General features: G+C 54.9%; 2 protein-coding genes across 8 annotated transcripts in view; one reads left to right on the top strand and one right to left on the bottom strand.

The window, feature by feature from the left end:
• The first annotated feature begins 2,921 nt into the window (after positions 1-2,921).
• DNAJB2 (DnaJ heat shock protein family (Hsp40) member B2) lies at positions 2,922-10,179 on the top strand. 3 transcript variants are annotated; one of them, XM_067740500.1, is made up of 10 exons: positions 2,924-3,080; positions 3,380-3,480; positions 4,126-4,235; positions 5,293-5,346; positions 5,545-5,667; positions 6,414-6,506; positions 6,738-6,840; positions 7,030-7,100; positions 7,946-8,152; positions 9,266-10,179. In XM_067740500.1, the coding sequence occupies exons 2-10, from the start codon at positions 3,416-3,418 to the stop codon at positions 9,274-9,276; spliced, it is 837 nt and encodes a 278-aa protein (XP_067596601.1). In that variant the 5' UTR covers positions 2,924-3,080; positions 3,380-3,415; the 3' UTR covers positions 9,277-10,179. The 3 variants fall into 3 exon arrangements, with proteins under 3 accessions (XP_067596600.1, XP_067596599.1, XP_067596601.1); XM_067740499.1 differs by having other exon boundaries at positions 2,922-3,080; positions 6,435-6,506; positions 7,946-10,179; XM_067740498.1 differs by having other exon boundaries at positions 2,923-3,080; positions 7,946-10,179.
• Positions 10,180-11,882: 1,703 nt separating this feature from the next.
• Positions 11,883-17,909, bottom strand: part of PTPRN (protein tyrosine phosphatase receptor type N) — a 19,951-nt gene continuing 13,924 nt past the window's right edge. For all 5 annotated transcript variants that reach the window (XM_067740492.1, XM_067740489.1, XM_067740490.1 and 2 more), the window contains 5 exons: positions 16,826-16,992; positions 13,726-13,779; positions 13,029-13,093; positions 12,736-12,809; positions 11,883-12,524 (listed from right to left, as the gene is read on the bottom strand). In XM_067740492.1, coding sequence (XP_067596593.1) covers positions 12,453-12,524; positions 12,736-12,809; positions 13,029-13,093; positions 13,726-13,779; positions 16,826-16,992 — 432 coding nt within the window. In that variant the 3' untranslated portion in view covers positions 11,883-12,452. The remainder of the gene's footprint in view (positions 12,525-12,735; positions 12,810-13,028; positions 13,094-13,725; positions 13,780-16,825; positions 16,993-17,909) is intronic.

Genomic DNA, 17,909 nt, shown 5'->3' with positions numbered 1-17,909 from the left:
TTTTTTTACTTAACAATAAATCTAGAAGATGGTGCACATCAGTACATATAGATATACCTTGTTCTTTTGGTGACAATATAGTATTCCACAGTACCTTGTACCATTGCTTATTTAACCAGTCTGCTATTAATGATATAGTATTTAGGTTGTTTTTAATCGTTTGCTATGAAAAGAATGCTGCAACCCTTGTACATGCTTCTTTGCACACATGTACAACCACAAATTATTAGAATTGGCATTACTGGGTCAAAGGCCTTTAATTTTTTTTTTAATTTAATTTAACCTTTAATTTTTTTTTTTTTTTGCGGTACACGGGCCTATCACTGTTGTGGCCTCTCCCGTGGCGGAGCACAGGCTCCGGACGCGCAGGCTCAGCGGCCATGGCTCAAGGGCCTAGCCGCTCCGCGGCATGTGGGATCTTCCCGGACCGGGGCACGAACCCGTGTCCCCTGCATCGGCAGGCGGACTCTCAACCACTGCACCACCAGGGAAGCCCCTATATACCTTGATTTTTGATATATACTTCATACTGCTCTCTTTAGAAGTTATATCCAAACACCCCTCCTACTACCAATGTATGAGCCCGCCTGTGTCCATACAACACATTACACTTTTTGACCTTCGTCAATCATCCAGGAAGTGAAAGTATTCCGCTGCAGCTTTCCTTTATGATTCTCTTGCTATGAATGATACTGAGCATCTTTTCATATTTAAAAGCCAGTACTTTCTCTTCTGTGAACTGTCTTGTCTGTGCCCTCCACCCATTTAAAGAACTGCATTGTTTGTCTTTTCTCATACATTTGTCGGAATTCCCTGTGAACAAAGGAAATTAACCCTTTGCTTGCTAGATGTGTTCCACATAATTTCCCTTGGCTGTCATTTGTCTGTGTCCCAACGAGGTTTTCATCTCCCTGAGTACAGGGACTGAAACTTAAAGCTCTCTGTATTCCTACTCTTAATATGAAACCACATACATGGTAGGGTGCTAGACAAATGTCTGTTGAGATAAGAGAAGTAAAAAGAAAGAGATCTGGAAGATTTTGGAGTGACCTAACCTAATCTATCCCTTCCTCTTATACCAAGGTCAGTCAGGAAACAGCAGGAACTAACTCTGGCAAAATAAAAAAAGAAAAGGACCCCCCGACACACACGCATATACATACAACACACACACACACACACACACAATTAGAGAGACACTGGGTAGCACACAGAATCAATACAAGGGCTGCCAAACAAGTTTCCGCAAACAGGTAGGCATCAAGGGAAGTTGGGCAGCCAGCACCACAGTCAAGGTCAGGGCACATGACATCCTGCTTAAAAAGCCCCTGGCCCCTCCACCCACTGCAGTGAGGCCTCCTCTCACCCTGGCATCGAGGCTGACATTTCCCCCTCCAGACACTAGAGGCCACTGCTGGCTCTGCTTGCCACCACTGCAGAAATGAATTCTCAACTGCCCCTGCTTCTCTGTGACTTGCTCCAGATTCCAAGTCCCAGTTGGAGCTTCCAACTGGCAAAACATCCGGCTTTTGCCTACACCTTGGAGCCAGGAAGTCTGGGAGAGCAAGTGTCGGGTTTTGTGGCAGGTAGTGGCCTGGCTCCCATCAAAGCCTACGCAATGGGCATTTGCCAGATGCAGGTAGGTAGGAGGCTCAGGCTGTGAGCAGCCAGGAAAACTGGACAAACGCACACCAGGCTCTTCTCTCATGTCTGGCTCAAGCCCTTCTCTTTGATGAAGCACTTCTGGGTCACCCAGCCTAAAATATTCTTCTGGATACACATAACCAGTATTGCTTGGGCCAGTCATGATGCCAGAGAACCTTTGTACCAAGACCTACTATGTACCATACCTCATTTGACTTTCAAACAGCCCTAGGCGTTACCTGTATTTAGGGAGGAAAAACTGAGTCCTTAGAGGTTTTCTTGTCACACAGTAGTACCAGGTTGCAAACCCAGGTCTGTTTCCAAAGCCTTGGGGTTTCCCAGTGGTCTATACTGATGGGCTGGTAGTTGGAGCTCTGTGAAGGTAGGGATTGGGCCGCAGTCTTCTTTTTACATCCTGGCAGCATTTACAACATAGAAGATGCTCAATTAATGCTTGTGGATTGGCCTGGATAGCAAGTGGGAGCCAGTTCTAGAAGGTTCTCTAACTTTCCCATGAGGCCTGAAGCCAGAAAACACTCTAAGGTGGAAGAGGTCTACTCAGGATCAGTTTGGAAAGAAAAACCTCGAATCTGGGGAACTTCCTCTCCTTTTTTTCCCCCCATTTCCCCATTAACCACCCATTAATCCCATTAATCTCCCAAATGTGTCAAAATTGTTAAGAACATGTTCCCATCTGTGCATTATTTAATCATCCAATGGATATTTTTGAACCGCACTACTGTCCTGAATACTCTAGTGAGAAAAAAGACATAATCTCTGCCCTGTGGAGTTTGCATCCTAGTGGGGGAGGTGACTGTCAATCAGATAATCAAACAAATAAATGCCCTGACCAGTGTGAGGAAGGTTGCCAAGAGATGCTATGAGAGGCAGGTGTGACCTACTCAGGGAAGGCGGACAGCCTCCTCTGAGGGCTGGGGCTTAGAGCAGGGATCTCAAGGAGGGGGAGGATTTAGGCCCAGAGAGGAGGAGTCTGTGAGCCCTTGAAGTGGTGATCTCCTCTGGATGAGTAATCCTCGGTCATCGAGCCTGTCTCTAGGAAAGCCACAGAGGGGCCAGGGGCTGGGTGGCTTGTTTGTTGGCAAGTGCGTCACTCTTCGATGGAGGCTGCCGCTGTCTCCCAGGTCCCATCTGGGGATGACGTTGTCCTGGTGCAAGCCCAAAATAGCTGGCTCCGCCTCCATCTCCCGGCAGCCCCTGCAGCAGCACACACCCCCCTCCACCCCCCAAGGTGACAGGCCGAGCCGGCCTCCTCTGGGTCTCTAGTAGTTTCCGTGCCGCTGACGCAAGCTTGCGCGCACAGCTGGGCCTGGCGCGTCCTACGCAGCAGCCGCGAGCCGGGCAGCCGGTGCCAGACGGTTCCCGGCGGGGGGCAGGGGCGGGGCGCTCCAAGAGGCCAGGGACTCCCGGCGGAGGAGGTGCGGGCGGGGGGCCCCGGTCAGGCTGGGGGGCCCTGGGCCGGACTGCTGGCGTTTGGGGGCCGCGATAGGGCGCCCCGGCCCTGGGCCCTGAGATAGCCCGTGGCACCGGCCTGCAAGGGCCGATAAGGCTGCCCGAGGGAGCCGAGTCACCGGCCGCGAGGAGAGCCAGCGGGCGCCGCGAGGAGAGCCAGCGGGCTCCGCGGCCCCCTGGGAGCGCCTCTCGCCGCCCCCGGGGTCTCCAGCCCCGGGGAGGGGCTCTCGGTTCTTTCCGCCTGACTGTACCTTCTCTACCGTAGCCCCAAGGAGGCCCGCCTGACGACTGACGAGTTGCCATGGCATCCTACTACGAGATCCTAGACGTGCCGCGAAGTGCGTCCGCTGATGACATCAAAAAGGCGTAAGTGCCTCCGCTGTGCAGCAGAAAGCCACTCACCCCCCTCCCCCCGCTCCACCACCCTGGGGCCCTTCAGAGGCTGGGCTGAGAGAGCCAGGTCCTTAGAGAGGATTGCGGGCCTCCCTCAGAGAGGGACCCCTGTAGGAAGGAAGGAGACCCCTGGATGAGTAGGAGAGAGTCTACAGCGTGAAGCTCCGCTGGAAGGTGCAGTGTGAGCTCTTTTCCAGTACAGCCCCGCCATCCCCTCCCTTTCCCTTTATTCCTACGCCAACCCCCCGCCTCTAGGTGTGGGCTGTCTCGGGATGCAGTGCAAAGATGCTCAAGCACTGTGCCCCTCCCCCCCCATGGCCACATGTACCCACGTCCTTGGCAACCCCAGCCCCAGCGAGCCCCAGGGAGGCGTTAGGCCTGGGGCTTTCTCATCCTTATGTCTAATACAAGTGTATAGTCCCAGCACTGGCTGCAGAGGGGTGAGATGGGGACTCCGTTAAAACATTGCTGCAGGGGCAGCCCTGGCAGCTGGCATGGACCGGGATCTGAGTGGTGGAAGGGCTATGGTGGGCTAACAGGAAGTGGGTCGTTCTGTTCCCTAGTGAGAAGTGCCTGCGTTTGTCTCCTGACCCTCCCCTCTGAACCCACTTCCTGCAGATATCGGAAGAAGGCTTTACAGTGGCACCCAGACAAGAACCCAGATAATAAAGAGTTTGCTGAGAAGAAGTTCAAGGAGGTGGCCGAGGCGTATGAAGTGCTGTCGGACAGTAAGGGCCAGGGTCAGGGGTCAGGGCAGGGCAGCACCTGTCACTGCCACTTCATGCCCCCTCACACTCTTTCCCAAAGCCATGCTGCCACCACCCCAGTCTCCTCCATGCCTTTTCCAACCTGGCATTCAAGTGCCCCCCTCCCACAGGGACTCTGGGATTTTTTTGTTCATTTGTTTCAATTCAGAGGAGCACCTACTGTGTGTCAAGCACCCTTTTATTCTTCCCCTGATCCCCTGTCTCAGTGTCTGCTCCTCAGGGTCTGCTAGTTGCAGCATGGATCCTGACAAGGGGAAGGAAGCAGGGCAGGTAACCAAGGTGTGCCGAGCCTCCTCCGTGCCAGGCATTGGTAGTTGTAATCTCCATGAGTCCTCACAGCCATCCTGTGAGACAGGATTTATCACCCCCATTTTTCAGGCAAGGAAACTGAGGCTGAGAGAGGTGAATTAACTTGCTCGAGGCATATGAGTCCAGGCCTTTCATTCATTAATTCAAAAAATATTCACTGAGTGCTTATGGTGCCCAGCCCTTGTTGGGTACTGAGGAACGATGGAGGACGAGCAGGCCCTACAAGTCCTGATGGGTTTATCACAGTCTGTTCAGGGAAGGCCAACATTAAGCAAGTGAATGCATAGATGAGATTATTCCAAAGGAACGTAGCAGGGTGATGTGATAGGGAATAGGGAATAATAGGCAGCAGTTTTAGGTAGTCAAGAAAGGTCTCTCTGTGACATTTAGGCTAGGCCCTGATTAATAATAACATAGCAATGATTAGCTAACATTTATGAAGCACTATGTATCAGGCACTGTGCAAGGTGGATTATCTTATTTAATCCTTGCAACTCTGAGGTCGGTGCTGTTATTGTGTCCATTTTACAGATGAGAAGGGGCCCCTATGTGAAGGGCTGAGCTGCTGCTAAAACCTGTAGCGCAGGTCCCCTCTGCAACCTGCTGCCCCCCAATTGTCAGTCTCTGGCCAGTCCTCTGAGGGGCCTAGCCTGGAAGGGGAGGCCGTCATCCCAGAGGGAGGGAGAAATGATCTGTTCTCTCTTTCCAGAGCATAAGCGTGAGATCTACGACCACTATGGCCGGGAAGGGCTGACTGGGGCAGGTAGGTGGAGCAGGGGCGCCCAGGGATGGAAGTGGGTCAGGGAGGAAGGGGGAGGGCAGATTCCTGCAGTGGAGGCTTGCTCTCACTCTGCTCTCGAGGCTCCTGGAGTCTCCCTGGAGTCTCTGTGCCTTAAGGGGGCCCCTGGCTCAGGGCAGGGTGCACGCCCTAAGCCCCCTCCTCATCCTGCCTCTCCTTCAGGTACTGGCCCGTGTCGGGCAGAAGCTGGCAGTGGCGGCCCTGGCTTCACCTTCACCTTCCGCAGCCCGGAGGAGGTCTTCCGGGAGTTCTTCGGGAGTGGTGACCCTTTTGCAGAGCTCTTTGGTGAGTGGACTCGGGCGGCCTCTGATAAGCTCGACTTCTCCCTCCAGGCCTGCTCTCCATCAGCTGGGAGGCCCTTAGGCAGGAGGCTGAGAGGGAAGCAGAATTCCACGGACAGAAGATTTTGTGTGGGTGGATCCAGTGAGCTCTGGGACAGAACCTTACACATTCCAGAACCCACGTGACCCTATAGTGACACTTCACAGACTCGCCTTATTAAATGATAACAATAATTCATTGTTAAACCTCCACAGTGACAGCCATGAAAGCAAGACTCAGAGCATCATGGGACAGTAATAATGCCATTACAAACAACAACAGATACCACTTTTTTGAATGGTTAAATGAACCCTGTGAGGTAGATAATTTTATCCACATTTACAGATGAGAAAACTGAGGCACATTCAGATAACTTGCTTACAGTCACACAGCAGATGGCGGAGCCGGGGCTTGTAGCTGTGTCTGCCTGACATCACACCAGGCTTATCTGCATAAAACTGAAGGAGCTATTCCCCACCCCCCTTCCTTTATTCTTCATAGTGGCCAGAATTGACCAGGGAACTTTTTCATATAATAATACTAAAAAGGAATTTAATTTATAAATCAGTCCAAGCAAAAAAGAAAAAAAATCAGAAATGTACCCAGTTGCTTAGCAGCTTATATTTCGAGACTTCAGAGCAGGGTTCACACATTCTAGGGGTGGGGGGATCTTTTCACCAGATGATGGTTCATCTGCTTACTTGTTGCAGATGACCTGGGCCCGTTCTCAGAGCTTCAGAACCGGAGTGCCCGACACTCGGGCCCTTTCTTCACCTTCTCTTCCTCCTTCCCTGGACACTCTGGTAAGTGCCGTCCCTTCCCATGCTTGCAAGCGTTTGGAGTCCTGGAGCCCCTCGCCTCAGCTTGTCACCTTCCCACGCCTTCTCTCTGTGTCTCTGGAACCCTGCCTCTGGGCAGCTCTGCGGGGAGACCCCACAGAGGTTCCTGGTCCATTGTGCGTGCAGCCTGCCTGGTACAGCCTCTGTCTAACATCCTCTTCTCCTTCTCCTCCTCCTCCTTTGTCCCAATGCCAGATTTCTCCTCCTCATCTTTCTCCTTCAGTCCTGGGGCTGGTGCTTTTCGCTCTGTCTCTACATCTACCACCTTTGTCCAAGGACGCCGCATCACGACGCGCAGGTGAGGGCTCCTTCTGGGACCATACGGGGTGTGGGGTGGGTGGGGGTGGAGCGGAGCCGCAGACGACTGGAGAGCAGCTCCCTGAGGGCAGAGCGCAGACTGCCCTGTCCACTGCGACGTCCCGGAGCCTGGACAGGCGCCCGCAGGACTCGGGCACGCCCACCGAATGAACTGTGCTGTCTCCCCCAGGATCATGGAGAACGGGCAGGAGCGGGTGGAAGTAGAGGAGGACGGGCAGCTGAAGTCTGTCACAATCAATGGTGAGGAGCGGCTCTGCCACCCAATCCCGATCAGGAAGCCCCAGGCCCCAAAGCCCCTTCCCCTAACGGCTCCTCTCTGAACTCCCCTGGGGCAGGGAAGCCAGACTGGCAGAGTCGGAGATGGTGATCCCGGGGAAGGGGGCTGGGACAGAGAATTGTGGAGCCTCAGAGGGCCAGCTAATCGCCGTCATCATGTGTGGGGTGCCTGGAGTTTGCAGAGCACTTGACTATTTTTAAAGCACTTGCGCACATACCACATCCCTTGTATTCTTAAAACACCCGGGGGAAAGCAGGGCAGTTTGCATTCGCCCTACTTTTCGTTTGAGGAGACTGAGCCTCAGCACAGCTAAATGGCCCTAACTCCCAAGTAGCCCCAGGCCCAAGGCTTTGACCTACTTAGCAAAGGGTAAAGCCAGGAATGAAACTCAGGACACAGGGCTCCTGGAGCTGAACTCTTCTTCCCACGACGCTGCCACGCAGTACAGGATGGTCACCATGACTACCCTTTTATGCCCGCCGACTCTGGGAGCTCTGTGTGCTAAAGGCTCTTCATGGGCTCTCTTATTTAATCATTGGAACAATTTGACGATGCAGGCACTCACGTCATTCCCATCTTATAGATGAGGAAAGGGAGGCTTAGGGAGGTTGAGTAACTTGCCAAAGGAGACAGCTCATACCTGCTGGAGCCGAATGCCTGGCCATGCTCATAACCACTACGCTAGGTGCCAAAATGCACACACCAGTTCCAGAGGAGGGGCTGTAAGTGGTCAGAGTGGCTGCTGCGTGAGGCCGGATTCCTGCAGCCTGGATCAGAGCCTGGCTCATGGTGGCTGTTACTCCCACAGGTATCCCGGATGACCTGGCACTGGGCTTGGAGCTGAGCCGTCGCGAGCAGCAACAGTCTGTCACCTCCAGATCAGGGGCCACACAGGTCCGGCAGACCCCTGTGTCGCGACCCCCTGACAGTGACCTCTCTGAGGATGACGAGGACCTGCAGCTTGCCATGGCCTACAGCCTGTCAGAGATGGAGGCAGCTGGGAAGAAACCAGCAGGTGGGCGGGGGGCACAGCGTCGACGGCAGGGGCAGCCCAAGGCCCAGAACCACAACCCAGGCATGGGGGAGACCCATGAGGGTGCAAGGGGTGACACAGCCAAACCCAGCCCATCTCCGGAGGAGAAGGCCTCTCGCTGCCTCATCCTCTGATCACTAGGCCCAACCCACCCGATTCAGGGGGCCAGGGGTCCTGTTCACTGTCAGGAGAGCAGAGAGGGGCGTGGCCTGAGTTGCAGGAGCCCCTCTCCACCTCCATGCTCCCTCCCAGGTCCACCCCCCTCCACCCTCCAGCGTGGAGTCAGGATTTGCTGTGCTCAGCCCACGGCTGATAGGTCCCTGGCAAAGCCCAGGGTGGGGGGTGTCAGGGCAGTGGGAGGGCCTGAGGAGCCAGGATTCACTTATTCTTATTAGACAGGGAGTTTAAAGGGGCATTAGTGGCTTGGGTCAGGCCTTTTGTGCCCAGGTCTTCTGCCACCTGTGTTGCCGATGATGTTAAGGAAGGAGGACTTGGCCTGAGGTTCTCTGAGCCAGAGTCGGCAGACACGGCTCTCCTTATCCGGCTGCAGACAACCCCACCCTGGTTTCTGCGCAGTGTTGAGCTCTGACGTCTCTGTTGCTTCCCTCCTGGTGCTGCTTCTCCCTCGCACTCTTCTCTCTGCAATTCCCCGTGGGCCGCAACGCTTGCTTTCACTGCCGTCTGGCTGGGACTCCCTTCTTGCTTCCCCCAGAAGGCCTCTTTGTGGCGAGGAAGATTCTGTGGCCAGTAGGGCCATAAGGTCTTCCGGGGAGGCTAGCTGGGTGGGGCGGGAGCCTCTCGGCCGTCCAGATTCGGAACCGGAGCCTACTCCTCCTCCCTTCCTCTTGCTGCCTCAGCCTGCCCCAGGCCTTGGGACTAGCCAGAGGTGAGGCCGGCTAATCCTGGAGAGGGGGGTTAAGGCCAGGTTGCCCCAGGAGGGAGGCTTAGGAGGGGACCATATCCCATCCTCCTGCACCATGCATCAGGGCTCAGGGAGAGGCCACAGGGCTAGCCCAGGGCTGCATGCTCAGCTCCGTCCTCCACGGCTTGCTGCTGACCCTCTCTCCTGTCACCCCGCCCCTGCTCTCTCCCCAGATGTGTTCTGAGCTGGATGTCCGGGACCCAGAATGGCAGCACAGTTCCAACAGGACAGCGCCCAACCCTGTGCACTGGGAGGGGACCCTCCATTCCTCTCCCTCGCCCATGCTGAGCGTAGAGCCGGGCCTGGGTGGTGGGTGGGGGCTGGGTGGGAAGTAGTCTTAGCCTGTAAACGCTTCCCTGGGTGTTTGGTGCTGTCTCTTGGGGACTACAAGTCCCAGAATGCAACGCACAATGCCTCCTTTCTGTTAGATCATGCTTGGGAGAAGTGGTGCACAGTTACAGAGCTGTGCATCTTGGGACATGTAGTTCCAGCCCTGGTCGGCTTGTTAACTCACTGTGAGATGGGGCGATCGTGTCCTTTGATTTGTCCCTGGCAGGGGTGGCAAGAATGTGGATGATGGGGTAATGGTCTGAGCTTTGTTTCCCCTGACACCTCTTGCTAGCGCCAGGGTTAGAGTGTACCCATCAAGGCCCTGTGGCATCTCGGAGAGGCTCTTTTCCTGCGGGCAGTCCCGGGGTCTGAGAATGAGCCACGGCTGATCGGCTAAGCAGGGCGTGGTCTCAGAAGGCTGACAGGCGTGGGAGCTTGGAAGCTAGCCCTCTCAGTGGTGGTGGTGGTGGGGGGCGGGTGTACGGCTGGAATTGGTGTGTGATGGGTGCTCTGGGCATGTTGCTGCTTGTATGGCTTCTTCGGCCTCTGACCCCGCTGCCCATTCTTTCTCTCCAACACCACAGAAGCTGCCTCTCCTCCTCCCTCCCTGGGGAGCCTGGTGGCTGGGGAGGGGAGTGGTGGAGCCGGGGTGTTGCCAGACCCTGGACCGTTGAGTCTCAGAGACCTATCAAAGCCAGCGGGGCTGAGCTCAGACCAAGAGGGAGCCACTGGAACTCAATAAAGCTGAGTTTCGAGAGTTTGGTGGTGTGCCGTGTTCCCTGTGCTTCCCTTCTCGGGGTGGGGAACCCTGGGGGACCAGTGGGTGACACACCTCCCTTTATTGCCCAGGCATCCAGAGGTTGCAAGCTTTCCCAGCTGACAGCAGAAGTCCCCTCTTTGACCAGGTGGCCCTCTCTAAGTATGCTGTAGAAGTCCATGAAATGCGCATTCTTCTGCCCTCACTTCTTGGGGCCCCACAGCTGGCTCTCCCCAGGTAGCTGCTGTTCCCCTTACGCAGGGTCCCACCACCCAATACTCTGCGGCACAGCTAGGACCAGACTGAGTAATGACTTGACTGAAAGCATGGGGCCAACAGAAAGCCGGGAACACGTGGTGAAAAACCTGTAAAAACCTCCCAAGGCCCAGAGACTGAGGCCCCTCCACAGGTCTCCTTAGCTTAAGGCCAGTGGGCAGTGTCAGAGGCCTGCCTCTCTCCATGTGGAGTGGCACACGTCCACCCCACCCAGGGTCCAGGCCCCAAACTCATCAGGGCCCCAGGGAGGAGAAAGCCAGGTACCTCTCCCGCTTCTCTCTCCAGATACCTGCAGAGATGCCCTCCCAGGCACCTTTGACAAGCACCTTTCTATTGTCAAGCAGGGAGGTGTGGCTCCCCACCAATGCTCTCTTCCATTCCGGGATGAGCACTTGGCTTCATCTTCAGTGGCCAAAGGGTCTATATTGTATTTTTCTCAAAGCAAGGAAGCAGCCTGCCCTGAAAGAGGACTTTCAAGCCTCTATCTTGAGAGAGAGAGAATCTGCTGGTAAATTGGCTGTTCTGCCCACTTCCGGCCTTTGAGATGAAACACCAGTGGTGCTGAACCTCAGCAGAGCACAGGTGAAGGGTGAAGGGCCCGTGGTCCACTCACTGGTCCCTTCGCTCCCTGCGCAGCACGGGTGGTACTCGCCCATTTTTCATGTGACGGGTCTGAACCCTGGCAAGGTTAGGTGGCCCTAACTCCTGAGTACCTCCATGCCCAAGGCTCTCTTGCCTCATTTCTACGTCTACCATCTTTGACAAGGACATCTCATGACATGCAGATGAGGGCTCCCCTGGGGCCATACAGGGTGGAACGCTATGGGGGAGGGGGGAGAAAGTGCCCCTTGCCCCCAGGTGAATGGCTGTTGTCACATCTCATAGGCCTGGTCTGCGAGTCCTATCAGAGTTTAGCTACTTTTGCTTAAGGTGTGGCGAGCACTTTGCCTGCATCACCTCGTTTAGTCCTAACCTCAATCCTGCTCGACGTACATTATTCCTGAGGCCGAAGGACATGAAGCAGCCGCCCAAGAACTGAGAGGACCGGCGGCAAAGAGGTCAAGCGTGCCTGCGTTCGAATCCTAACTCCACCACTTAACTAGCTGTGGTACCTCGGGCAAGTTCTGTGCCGCAGTCTCTTCGTCTGTAAGATGGGGCTAATAATTGGTAGCGTGTCCTGAAGATTAAACAAGTTAATGGGTGTAAAGCACCTTGGAGACTGCCAGCCACATAGGGAGCACAGCATAAAAAAACCACTGCCTAATTGTTATTAGCTACCATTCAAGCCTTGGAGAGCGTGACTTGGCAGCCTGGCCCTCCCATCACCCTCTCTGCATCTCCTGAGAAAGGCAGCAGGGCCCGGCTCCAGGCTGAGGCCGGGGCTGGAGTCTGGAAGCAGAGCAGACAGAAACGCGTAGGAGTCCGGGTTGCAGCTGCACACACGACACACTAACTTTATTCACATTGATACAAAAGTAGATTTTTCTAGAAATGTTCTCTTGTGCCAGGGGGAGAGAGTTGAGTGGCATGTGGCGGCGGGAGGGCCGGGGGAGGGCGTAGGAAGGGCAAGGGCCAGAGTGTGGGTCGTGGAGGCAGGTCAGCGGGCAGCAGGGGCTGGGAGAACAGGAAGAGCTGGACATGGTGGCCCCTCCGCCCCATTCTAGCCACACCGGAGGGTGGAGGGCGTCCACACAGACATATTGGGAGCATCCAGAGTGGTGGGAAATGGGGGCCAGGGAACTCAGGCAGGAGGAGGCTCTGGGGTGGAATGGTTGATTTCCTCTCCTCCTGGCCAGCTGCCAGCTCCCCCACGGGACTGATGCCAGGGCTCCCGGTGTGCCCCTTCCCACTTCCCCTTCTTTACATGCTCCTCTTGGAAGGGCTAGACATGCCCAAGAGGGGCCAAGGTGGCAGGTGGGGAAGTGAGGAGTACACAGATGCTCACATAGCAAAGAGGGAGCAGAGGCTGGGCTGCCCACGGAGGGGCCCCAAGGGTCTCACTGGGGCAGGGCCTTAAGGATGGCATTCACCTCCTCCGCCACAGCTGTCAGGGCAAATTCAAACTGGTCCTGGGGAAGGGCAGGGGGAGGAGGGTCATGGGGGGTCCTGGCCTCTGCTCCTGCCCTGGGGGTGGAGGGTGCTTTGGGGAGGTCACTTGTGGGGTGGGGGGGAGGGAGCCCTCCCGGGGGAGGGGTATGGAGGCAGGCAGGAGAGGCCGGCTGCTGCCACTTTGGTTGGGGAAGGGTGGTGGCTAAGGTGGGTGGAGGGAGGAACGGTTACCTTGGAGCGGACGAGACCAGGCCGCTGGTCACGGACATGCTCCAGGGTGGCAGCGATGTCAATCTCCTTCACTCCTGGGTAGGGGGAGCACGGGGCTGCTCAGGGGGTGTCCAGAGGAGGGTAGGACCCCAAAAGCCTAGGGCATCCTGGGGTGGGAGGCTTGCAGGACTGGAGAAAGCCTGGGGGTGTGGCAACCTGCCCTCCACGAACTCCTGTGATCCCAGGGGCTGGGGAGACGCTAATCAGAGGCTGGGCTGTGGGTGAGCTGTGGCCGGGGAGGAGGGGGTCGTCACCTTTTGCCATGCGGTTCAGTACCATGTCGATGAGGATGTAGGTGCCAGTCCTTCCTGCACCGTCACTGAAAGAGGAGATGGTGACAGGCTGAGTCTGGGACCCAGCAGGAACCGGGAGGAGAGGGGGAGACTGGTGGAGCTGTTAGGGTTAGCTGGGGCTGGGGGTGGGATGAGTGAGTGGAGGATGAGGGAACGGTCATAGCCCCTGGGTCCTGGGAATTGGGCCTCGAGTGGGGAGCCTGTGACCCATGGGGTGTCTCTTGGGCAGTGAGCTAACCGAAAAGGATAGCCCTGGCTCTGCCCTGAGGCAGAGGCAGCAAGAGGGAATAGCTTTCTCCAGCCTCTGGACAGGCTTTCATTCAGCAAACTTCTTATGTAAATGATAAGATGGTAAATATTTTCAACTTTGTGGGCCACGTATAGTCTCTGTCAAACGTTTTTTTTTTTCCTTCAACTGTTTAAAAATAGGAACATCATTCTTAGCTCACGGGCCATTAAGAAAACAGATGGTATGCTGAATTTGGCCCATGGGCTGTGGTTTGCTGGCATCCAGGGGACAGGCAGGCGGTGTGCTTGGGAGGTGGGCTGAGGGAGCAGGACCAGAGAGGGGGTGGGAACCAGGAATGCCCCACCTCAGGGCCCTCTGGCCTGGCTGTCCTGTCCCCTTCCATCCCCACCCCAGCCCCCCTGAACGCACCTGCAGTGCACAATGATGGGGCAGGAGCGGCCCCGGTAGCACTTGTTCACCTTCCTGCAATAAGAAATGGGCGTGAGGTCAGGGGGCACCAGCAGAGGGAAAGGGGAACCGAAACACACACCTGAGGGCCTCTCTTTCTTCCTTTTCTCCCCACATGCCAATGGCAGAGGAGGGAAGAGGGCTGGAGACAGGAGTCAGGGCTGGAGGCAAAGAACCAGAGATAGTGTAGGTGGCACTGGGCTTGCCTCATCACTTATGAGCTATGTTCCCAAGCTGTGTACCTGGAACAACGGATTTAACCTCTTTGAGCCTCAGTTTTATTACCTGTAAAGTGGGGATGATAAGAGTAGTAACCTCCTTCTTAGGGTTCTTACTATGATTATGTGAAATAATCCATGTAAAGAACTAAGTGCAATACCTGGCACACAGTAGGTGCTCATTAAATGATAGTATGATTAATAATAAGACATGATAATATTAACAGCCACCTCTGCCAGAAGTTCAGGGAGGATGGGCTTTCTGGTGACTTCAAGGGTGTCAATCTTGCCACATCCTTGCTCTGCCCCTACAACTGCCCAAGGTATTCCGCTCGCCACCCAGGCTTCCTGTGGTCCTCACCAGCAGTGAGGTCGGGTAGTAGCCCTGGGCACAGAGTTCCTCTGGCGAGGGGAGGACAACACCTCCGCTCTGAATATGATGCTGCGCCTGTCTCCCTGGATAAGTCTTGCCTCCACACTGGTGCTCCGTGGTTGGGTCATATTCAGACTTGGTCCACCTGGACCTCCGACTCTTCTGCCCTGATCACAGCAGCTCAGCAATGAGCAGGGGGTTTCTTCCTCTCTCAGTGGCCCAGTCTAACCTGCCCTTGTCCCTTATGACATTCCTGCTTTGAGAGTCACTTGCAGATTTCTGATACCTCCAATGGGCCAGGGCAAGGGAGGACCTTCTGAGGGGTTATTAGAATACTTCAGGGGAAGCTTGGAACTTAGTGGTCCTCCATCTGGTTCCTCAAGGCTTGCAGGGGCCAGGTGACTTTGAAAGGTTTTCCAGGAGTCCACATGGTTTTCTAGCATATTGGCTGGTATATCAGGGCTGGGGTTGAACAGAAGTTGCCACAGTGGTTCCCAATCATTTAATAATAATGATAAGAAACAGTACTTAGAATTAATAGAGCCCTTACTACGTGCCAAGCACTTAAAGCAGATTTTACAGACTTTATGCTACTGACTTTTGTAACAACCCCTAAAGTATGGGTCATCATTCTCATTTCACAGGTAAGAAAACAGACAGAAGTCAAGGAACTTGCTCAGAGTCACTTTCTAGGACTTAAAGAATTATTTTGCCTTGCCTCTGGTGGACCTTCACCAAACTATATTTATTAAGCAGCAATTAATTTGTTCTGGGTGTCTAATGCCAACGAGTTTACATAATCCCAGCCTAAAGCAAAGAAATATAACCTTTTGGCTAACCTGTGCAGCCTTAAAACAGGTCCATGCACTAGTTCTATAAAGATTTTTAAAATGTGGAAAACAAAAAAAATAGCTCTGATGCCCCTAGCGTTGCTTTTGAGAAGCCTGTGCCTCAGGCCCCGGGGACCCCAGTTAGAAACCATTGTCCTGAGGCTCAGAAACTATCCCCAGGTTCCTCCCTCAACTGCCCCCCGCCCCCACGGGCTCTGCCCCTCTGCTCTCTGCCTAGCGCCTAGAGACCTCAGGCCAGCCTGGCAAGGGGCAGAGAAGCAGGAAGCCGCCACAGTGTGGGTGAGGCCCCAGCCTTGGCAGCAGACTTCTCAGCCACCTGTCTAGGGAGGGGACAGGCAGGGGATGCTGGAGGCCTGGCCTGGTCACGGTTTCAGCATCAGAACAGGGCAGGTCACCCTGTTAGCCTCCTGTCCCAGCCCCTACCTGGTTCCACTGAGTCCCCAAGAATCCAGAGATCCTCCCGCACTCCCTTTGATAGTATTTGCCCCTTGCCTGAGTCTCCCCAGCCCCCGGCTCTCCCAGCAGCCTTCAGGGTGGTCCCTGGGCCCACACGTCCTCATGTCCTGTCCATGCAGCGGCCACACCTGCCAATGATCACTTTTGTGACTATGCAACTGGAGTGAGAATACTAGCTGCAGATCACAAAAATGACACTGGCAGCCGTGAGAGAGAGAGAGAGAGAGAGAGAGAGAGAGAGGGAGGAGGGAGGGGACAGTGAGGGGAGATAGAGTCAGGGAGAGATAGAGCCATGTAGAGAATGAGAGATGGTGGGGGGAGACAGAGACAAAGAGAGGCAGAGTAAATAGGCAGACATGGGAGGGAGGTGGAGGAAACAGAGCAGGGAGAAGGAACAGGGAGAGGTGGAGAGAGGGGGAAACGTGGATGGAGGGGAAGAGTGAGTCAGACTTCGAGACACAGTGATGGAGAAAGAGGTGGGCGGGGGAGGGAGGGGGGAGAGAAAAGAGGGAAGGAAGGGAGGGAAAGAGAGGGAAAGACAAAGGGAAAGACAAATAGAGGCAAAGAGACACAGAGGGATAAAGAAGGGGGATGGCAGGAGGGAGTGAGAGACAGGGAGGGGACAGCAGACACACAGACTAGTGCTGGCCACCTGGAAGCACAGGACAGGAGGAAACAGGCAGCAGGGACCGAGGAGAGGGAGAGAGCTAGAAACAAAGTGAGCCCTTCTTGGGGGGAATGGGGTTACGGAGAAAGCACCGGACATGGAGAGGCAGGGAGAAAAAGAGTGCAAGAGAGAGGGAGGAGACAGCTGGCCAGCAGAGAGAGAGCAGACAGGGGCTGGACTACAGCAGTGGAGGAATGGGCACAGCGAGACAGAGCGTCAGTTCTGGTTTGGGGGGTGGTGTCTGGAATGGGGTCCAGGAGGTCAGAGTCAGTCCTGGTTTGGGGTGTCTAGCAGGGGGCACCAGTGGACCTGAGGCCGAGGCTCCAGGTCAGGCTAGAGGATCTGCCTCACCTGACCTGGGGCCCTAGGAGGACCTGATGGATTGGCGGAAGGTAAGGGAGCCTAGCTCCCGGGCCCTTGCTCCTGTGCAGCTCTCTCCCCGGCTCCTCGGAGCCTCCCCCGGGCCGCCCCACCACCCAGGCGCTGGGGCGCTCACCTGCGGAAGTCCAGCAGGGGCCGGGTGGAGGCCGGGGTGCCCTCTGCCGGCCAGCTGAGGAAGTGGAACTGCGTGAGCGTGCGCGTCTCCTGGGTCTGCACGTTCTTCAGGTAGAAGCTCCGCACCAGGAAGTCCTCGCACCAGATGTGCTCCGACACGAGGTTCACCTGCGGAGGAGGGGGGTGCAGGCCTGAGCGCGGCAGGGCATCTCCAAATCCTCCCGGCCTCCCAGGCCAGATTCTAAATCCTCCAGGAAGCTCACCCAACCGCCCACCCCAACTGTTCCAGCTGTCCCCAAGAACTCTAGCTGTTTGTGTCACTTATGGACTGCTCAGGACAACTGGTGGCTTTTTCATCTAGACACAACTATTGTGAGTTTTCATTTGTTTGTTTTGGCTGAGCCCCGTGGCTTGAGGGATCTTAGATCCCCCAGGGATCAAACCCAGGCCCAGGGCAGTGAAAGCACCACTGGACCGCGAGGGAATTCCCAATATTGTGAGCCTCTTGAATTCAAAGTTTCTCCTTCCTGTTCTGCACAGAGACTAGCAAAGTGTCTGTGCTACACACACCGTAAACTTTGATAAAATTCTATATTTTCATTTGATTTTTTTCTTTAACCACAAGCAAGACCAATTTTTAAAACTTAAAAAGACTGTTGCGTGCTTACCTGATGATGCAAAACTGCTATCCAGTGCTCATGAGAAACTGGACGTGTGCAATTAATGTCTCTTGTTTTATTGGGGGGGGTGTCACCTCCCATTTGTCAGGAATGTTGCTCCTTCCCTTGCTTTGCCGCTGCCCAGTTCCCCCCTACCTAACTTTTCTCCTAATGAAAAAGTTTGTTTCTGTTTTAAATAAGCAATATATGTGACTGGTGGCATTTCTTTCTTTGCTTTGGCCTCCAGGAAACTCAGATCTAAGTTAGGCTCAATAAAAGTAGGTCTCAATCTTGGCCTTTGAGTATACTTATCTTCCCTGTCTCAAAACTGTACTCCTGACTCTTAGCTTCTTACCTTAGTTTCAGTGGTTTTATAGCTTTATATCTATCTGTACCTTTCATCATAGGTCCTTACAAGTGCTTTTT

The sequence above is a fragment of the Pseudorca crassidens genome, chromosome 6, assembly GCF_039906515.1.
Source record: "Pseudorca crassidens isolate mPseCra1 chromosome 6, mPseCra1.hap1, whole genome shotgun sequence".
NCBI lineage: Eukaryota > Metazoa > Chordata > Mammalia > Artiodactyla > Delphinidae > Pseudorca > Pseudorca crassidens.
This window is presented reverse-complemented; position numbering and strand designations above follow the sequence as displayed.

What these genes read in the sequence shown, in the direction of transcription:
- DNAJB2 (XM_067740498.1), top strand. Translation starts at nt 3,416, where the DNA reads ATGGCATCCTACTACGAGATCCTAGACGTGCCGCGAAGTGCGTCCGCT. An exon ending in CCCTTTTGCAGAGCTCTTTG is followed by an intron (nt 5,668 to 6,413) that starts GTGAGTGGACTC and finishes TACTTGTTGCAG; the next exon opens with ATGACCTGGGCCCGTTCTCA. An exon ending in CGCCGCATCACGACGCGCAG is followed by an intron (nt 6,841 to 7,029) that starts GTGAGGGCTCCT and finishes TGTCTCCCCCAG; the next exon opens with GATCATGGAGAACGGGCAGG.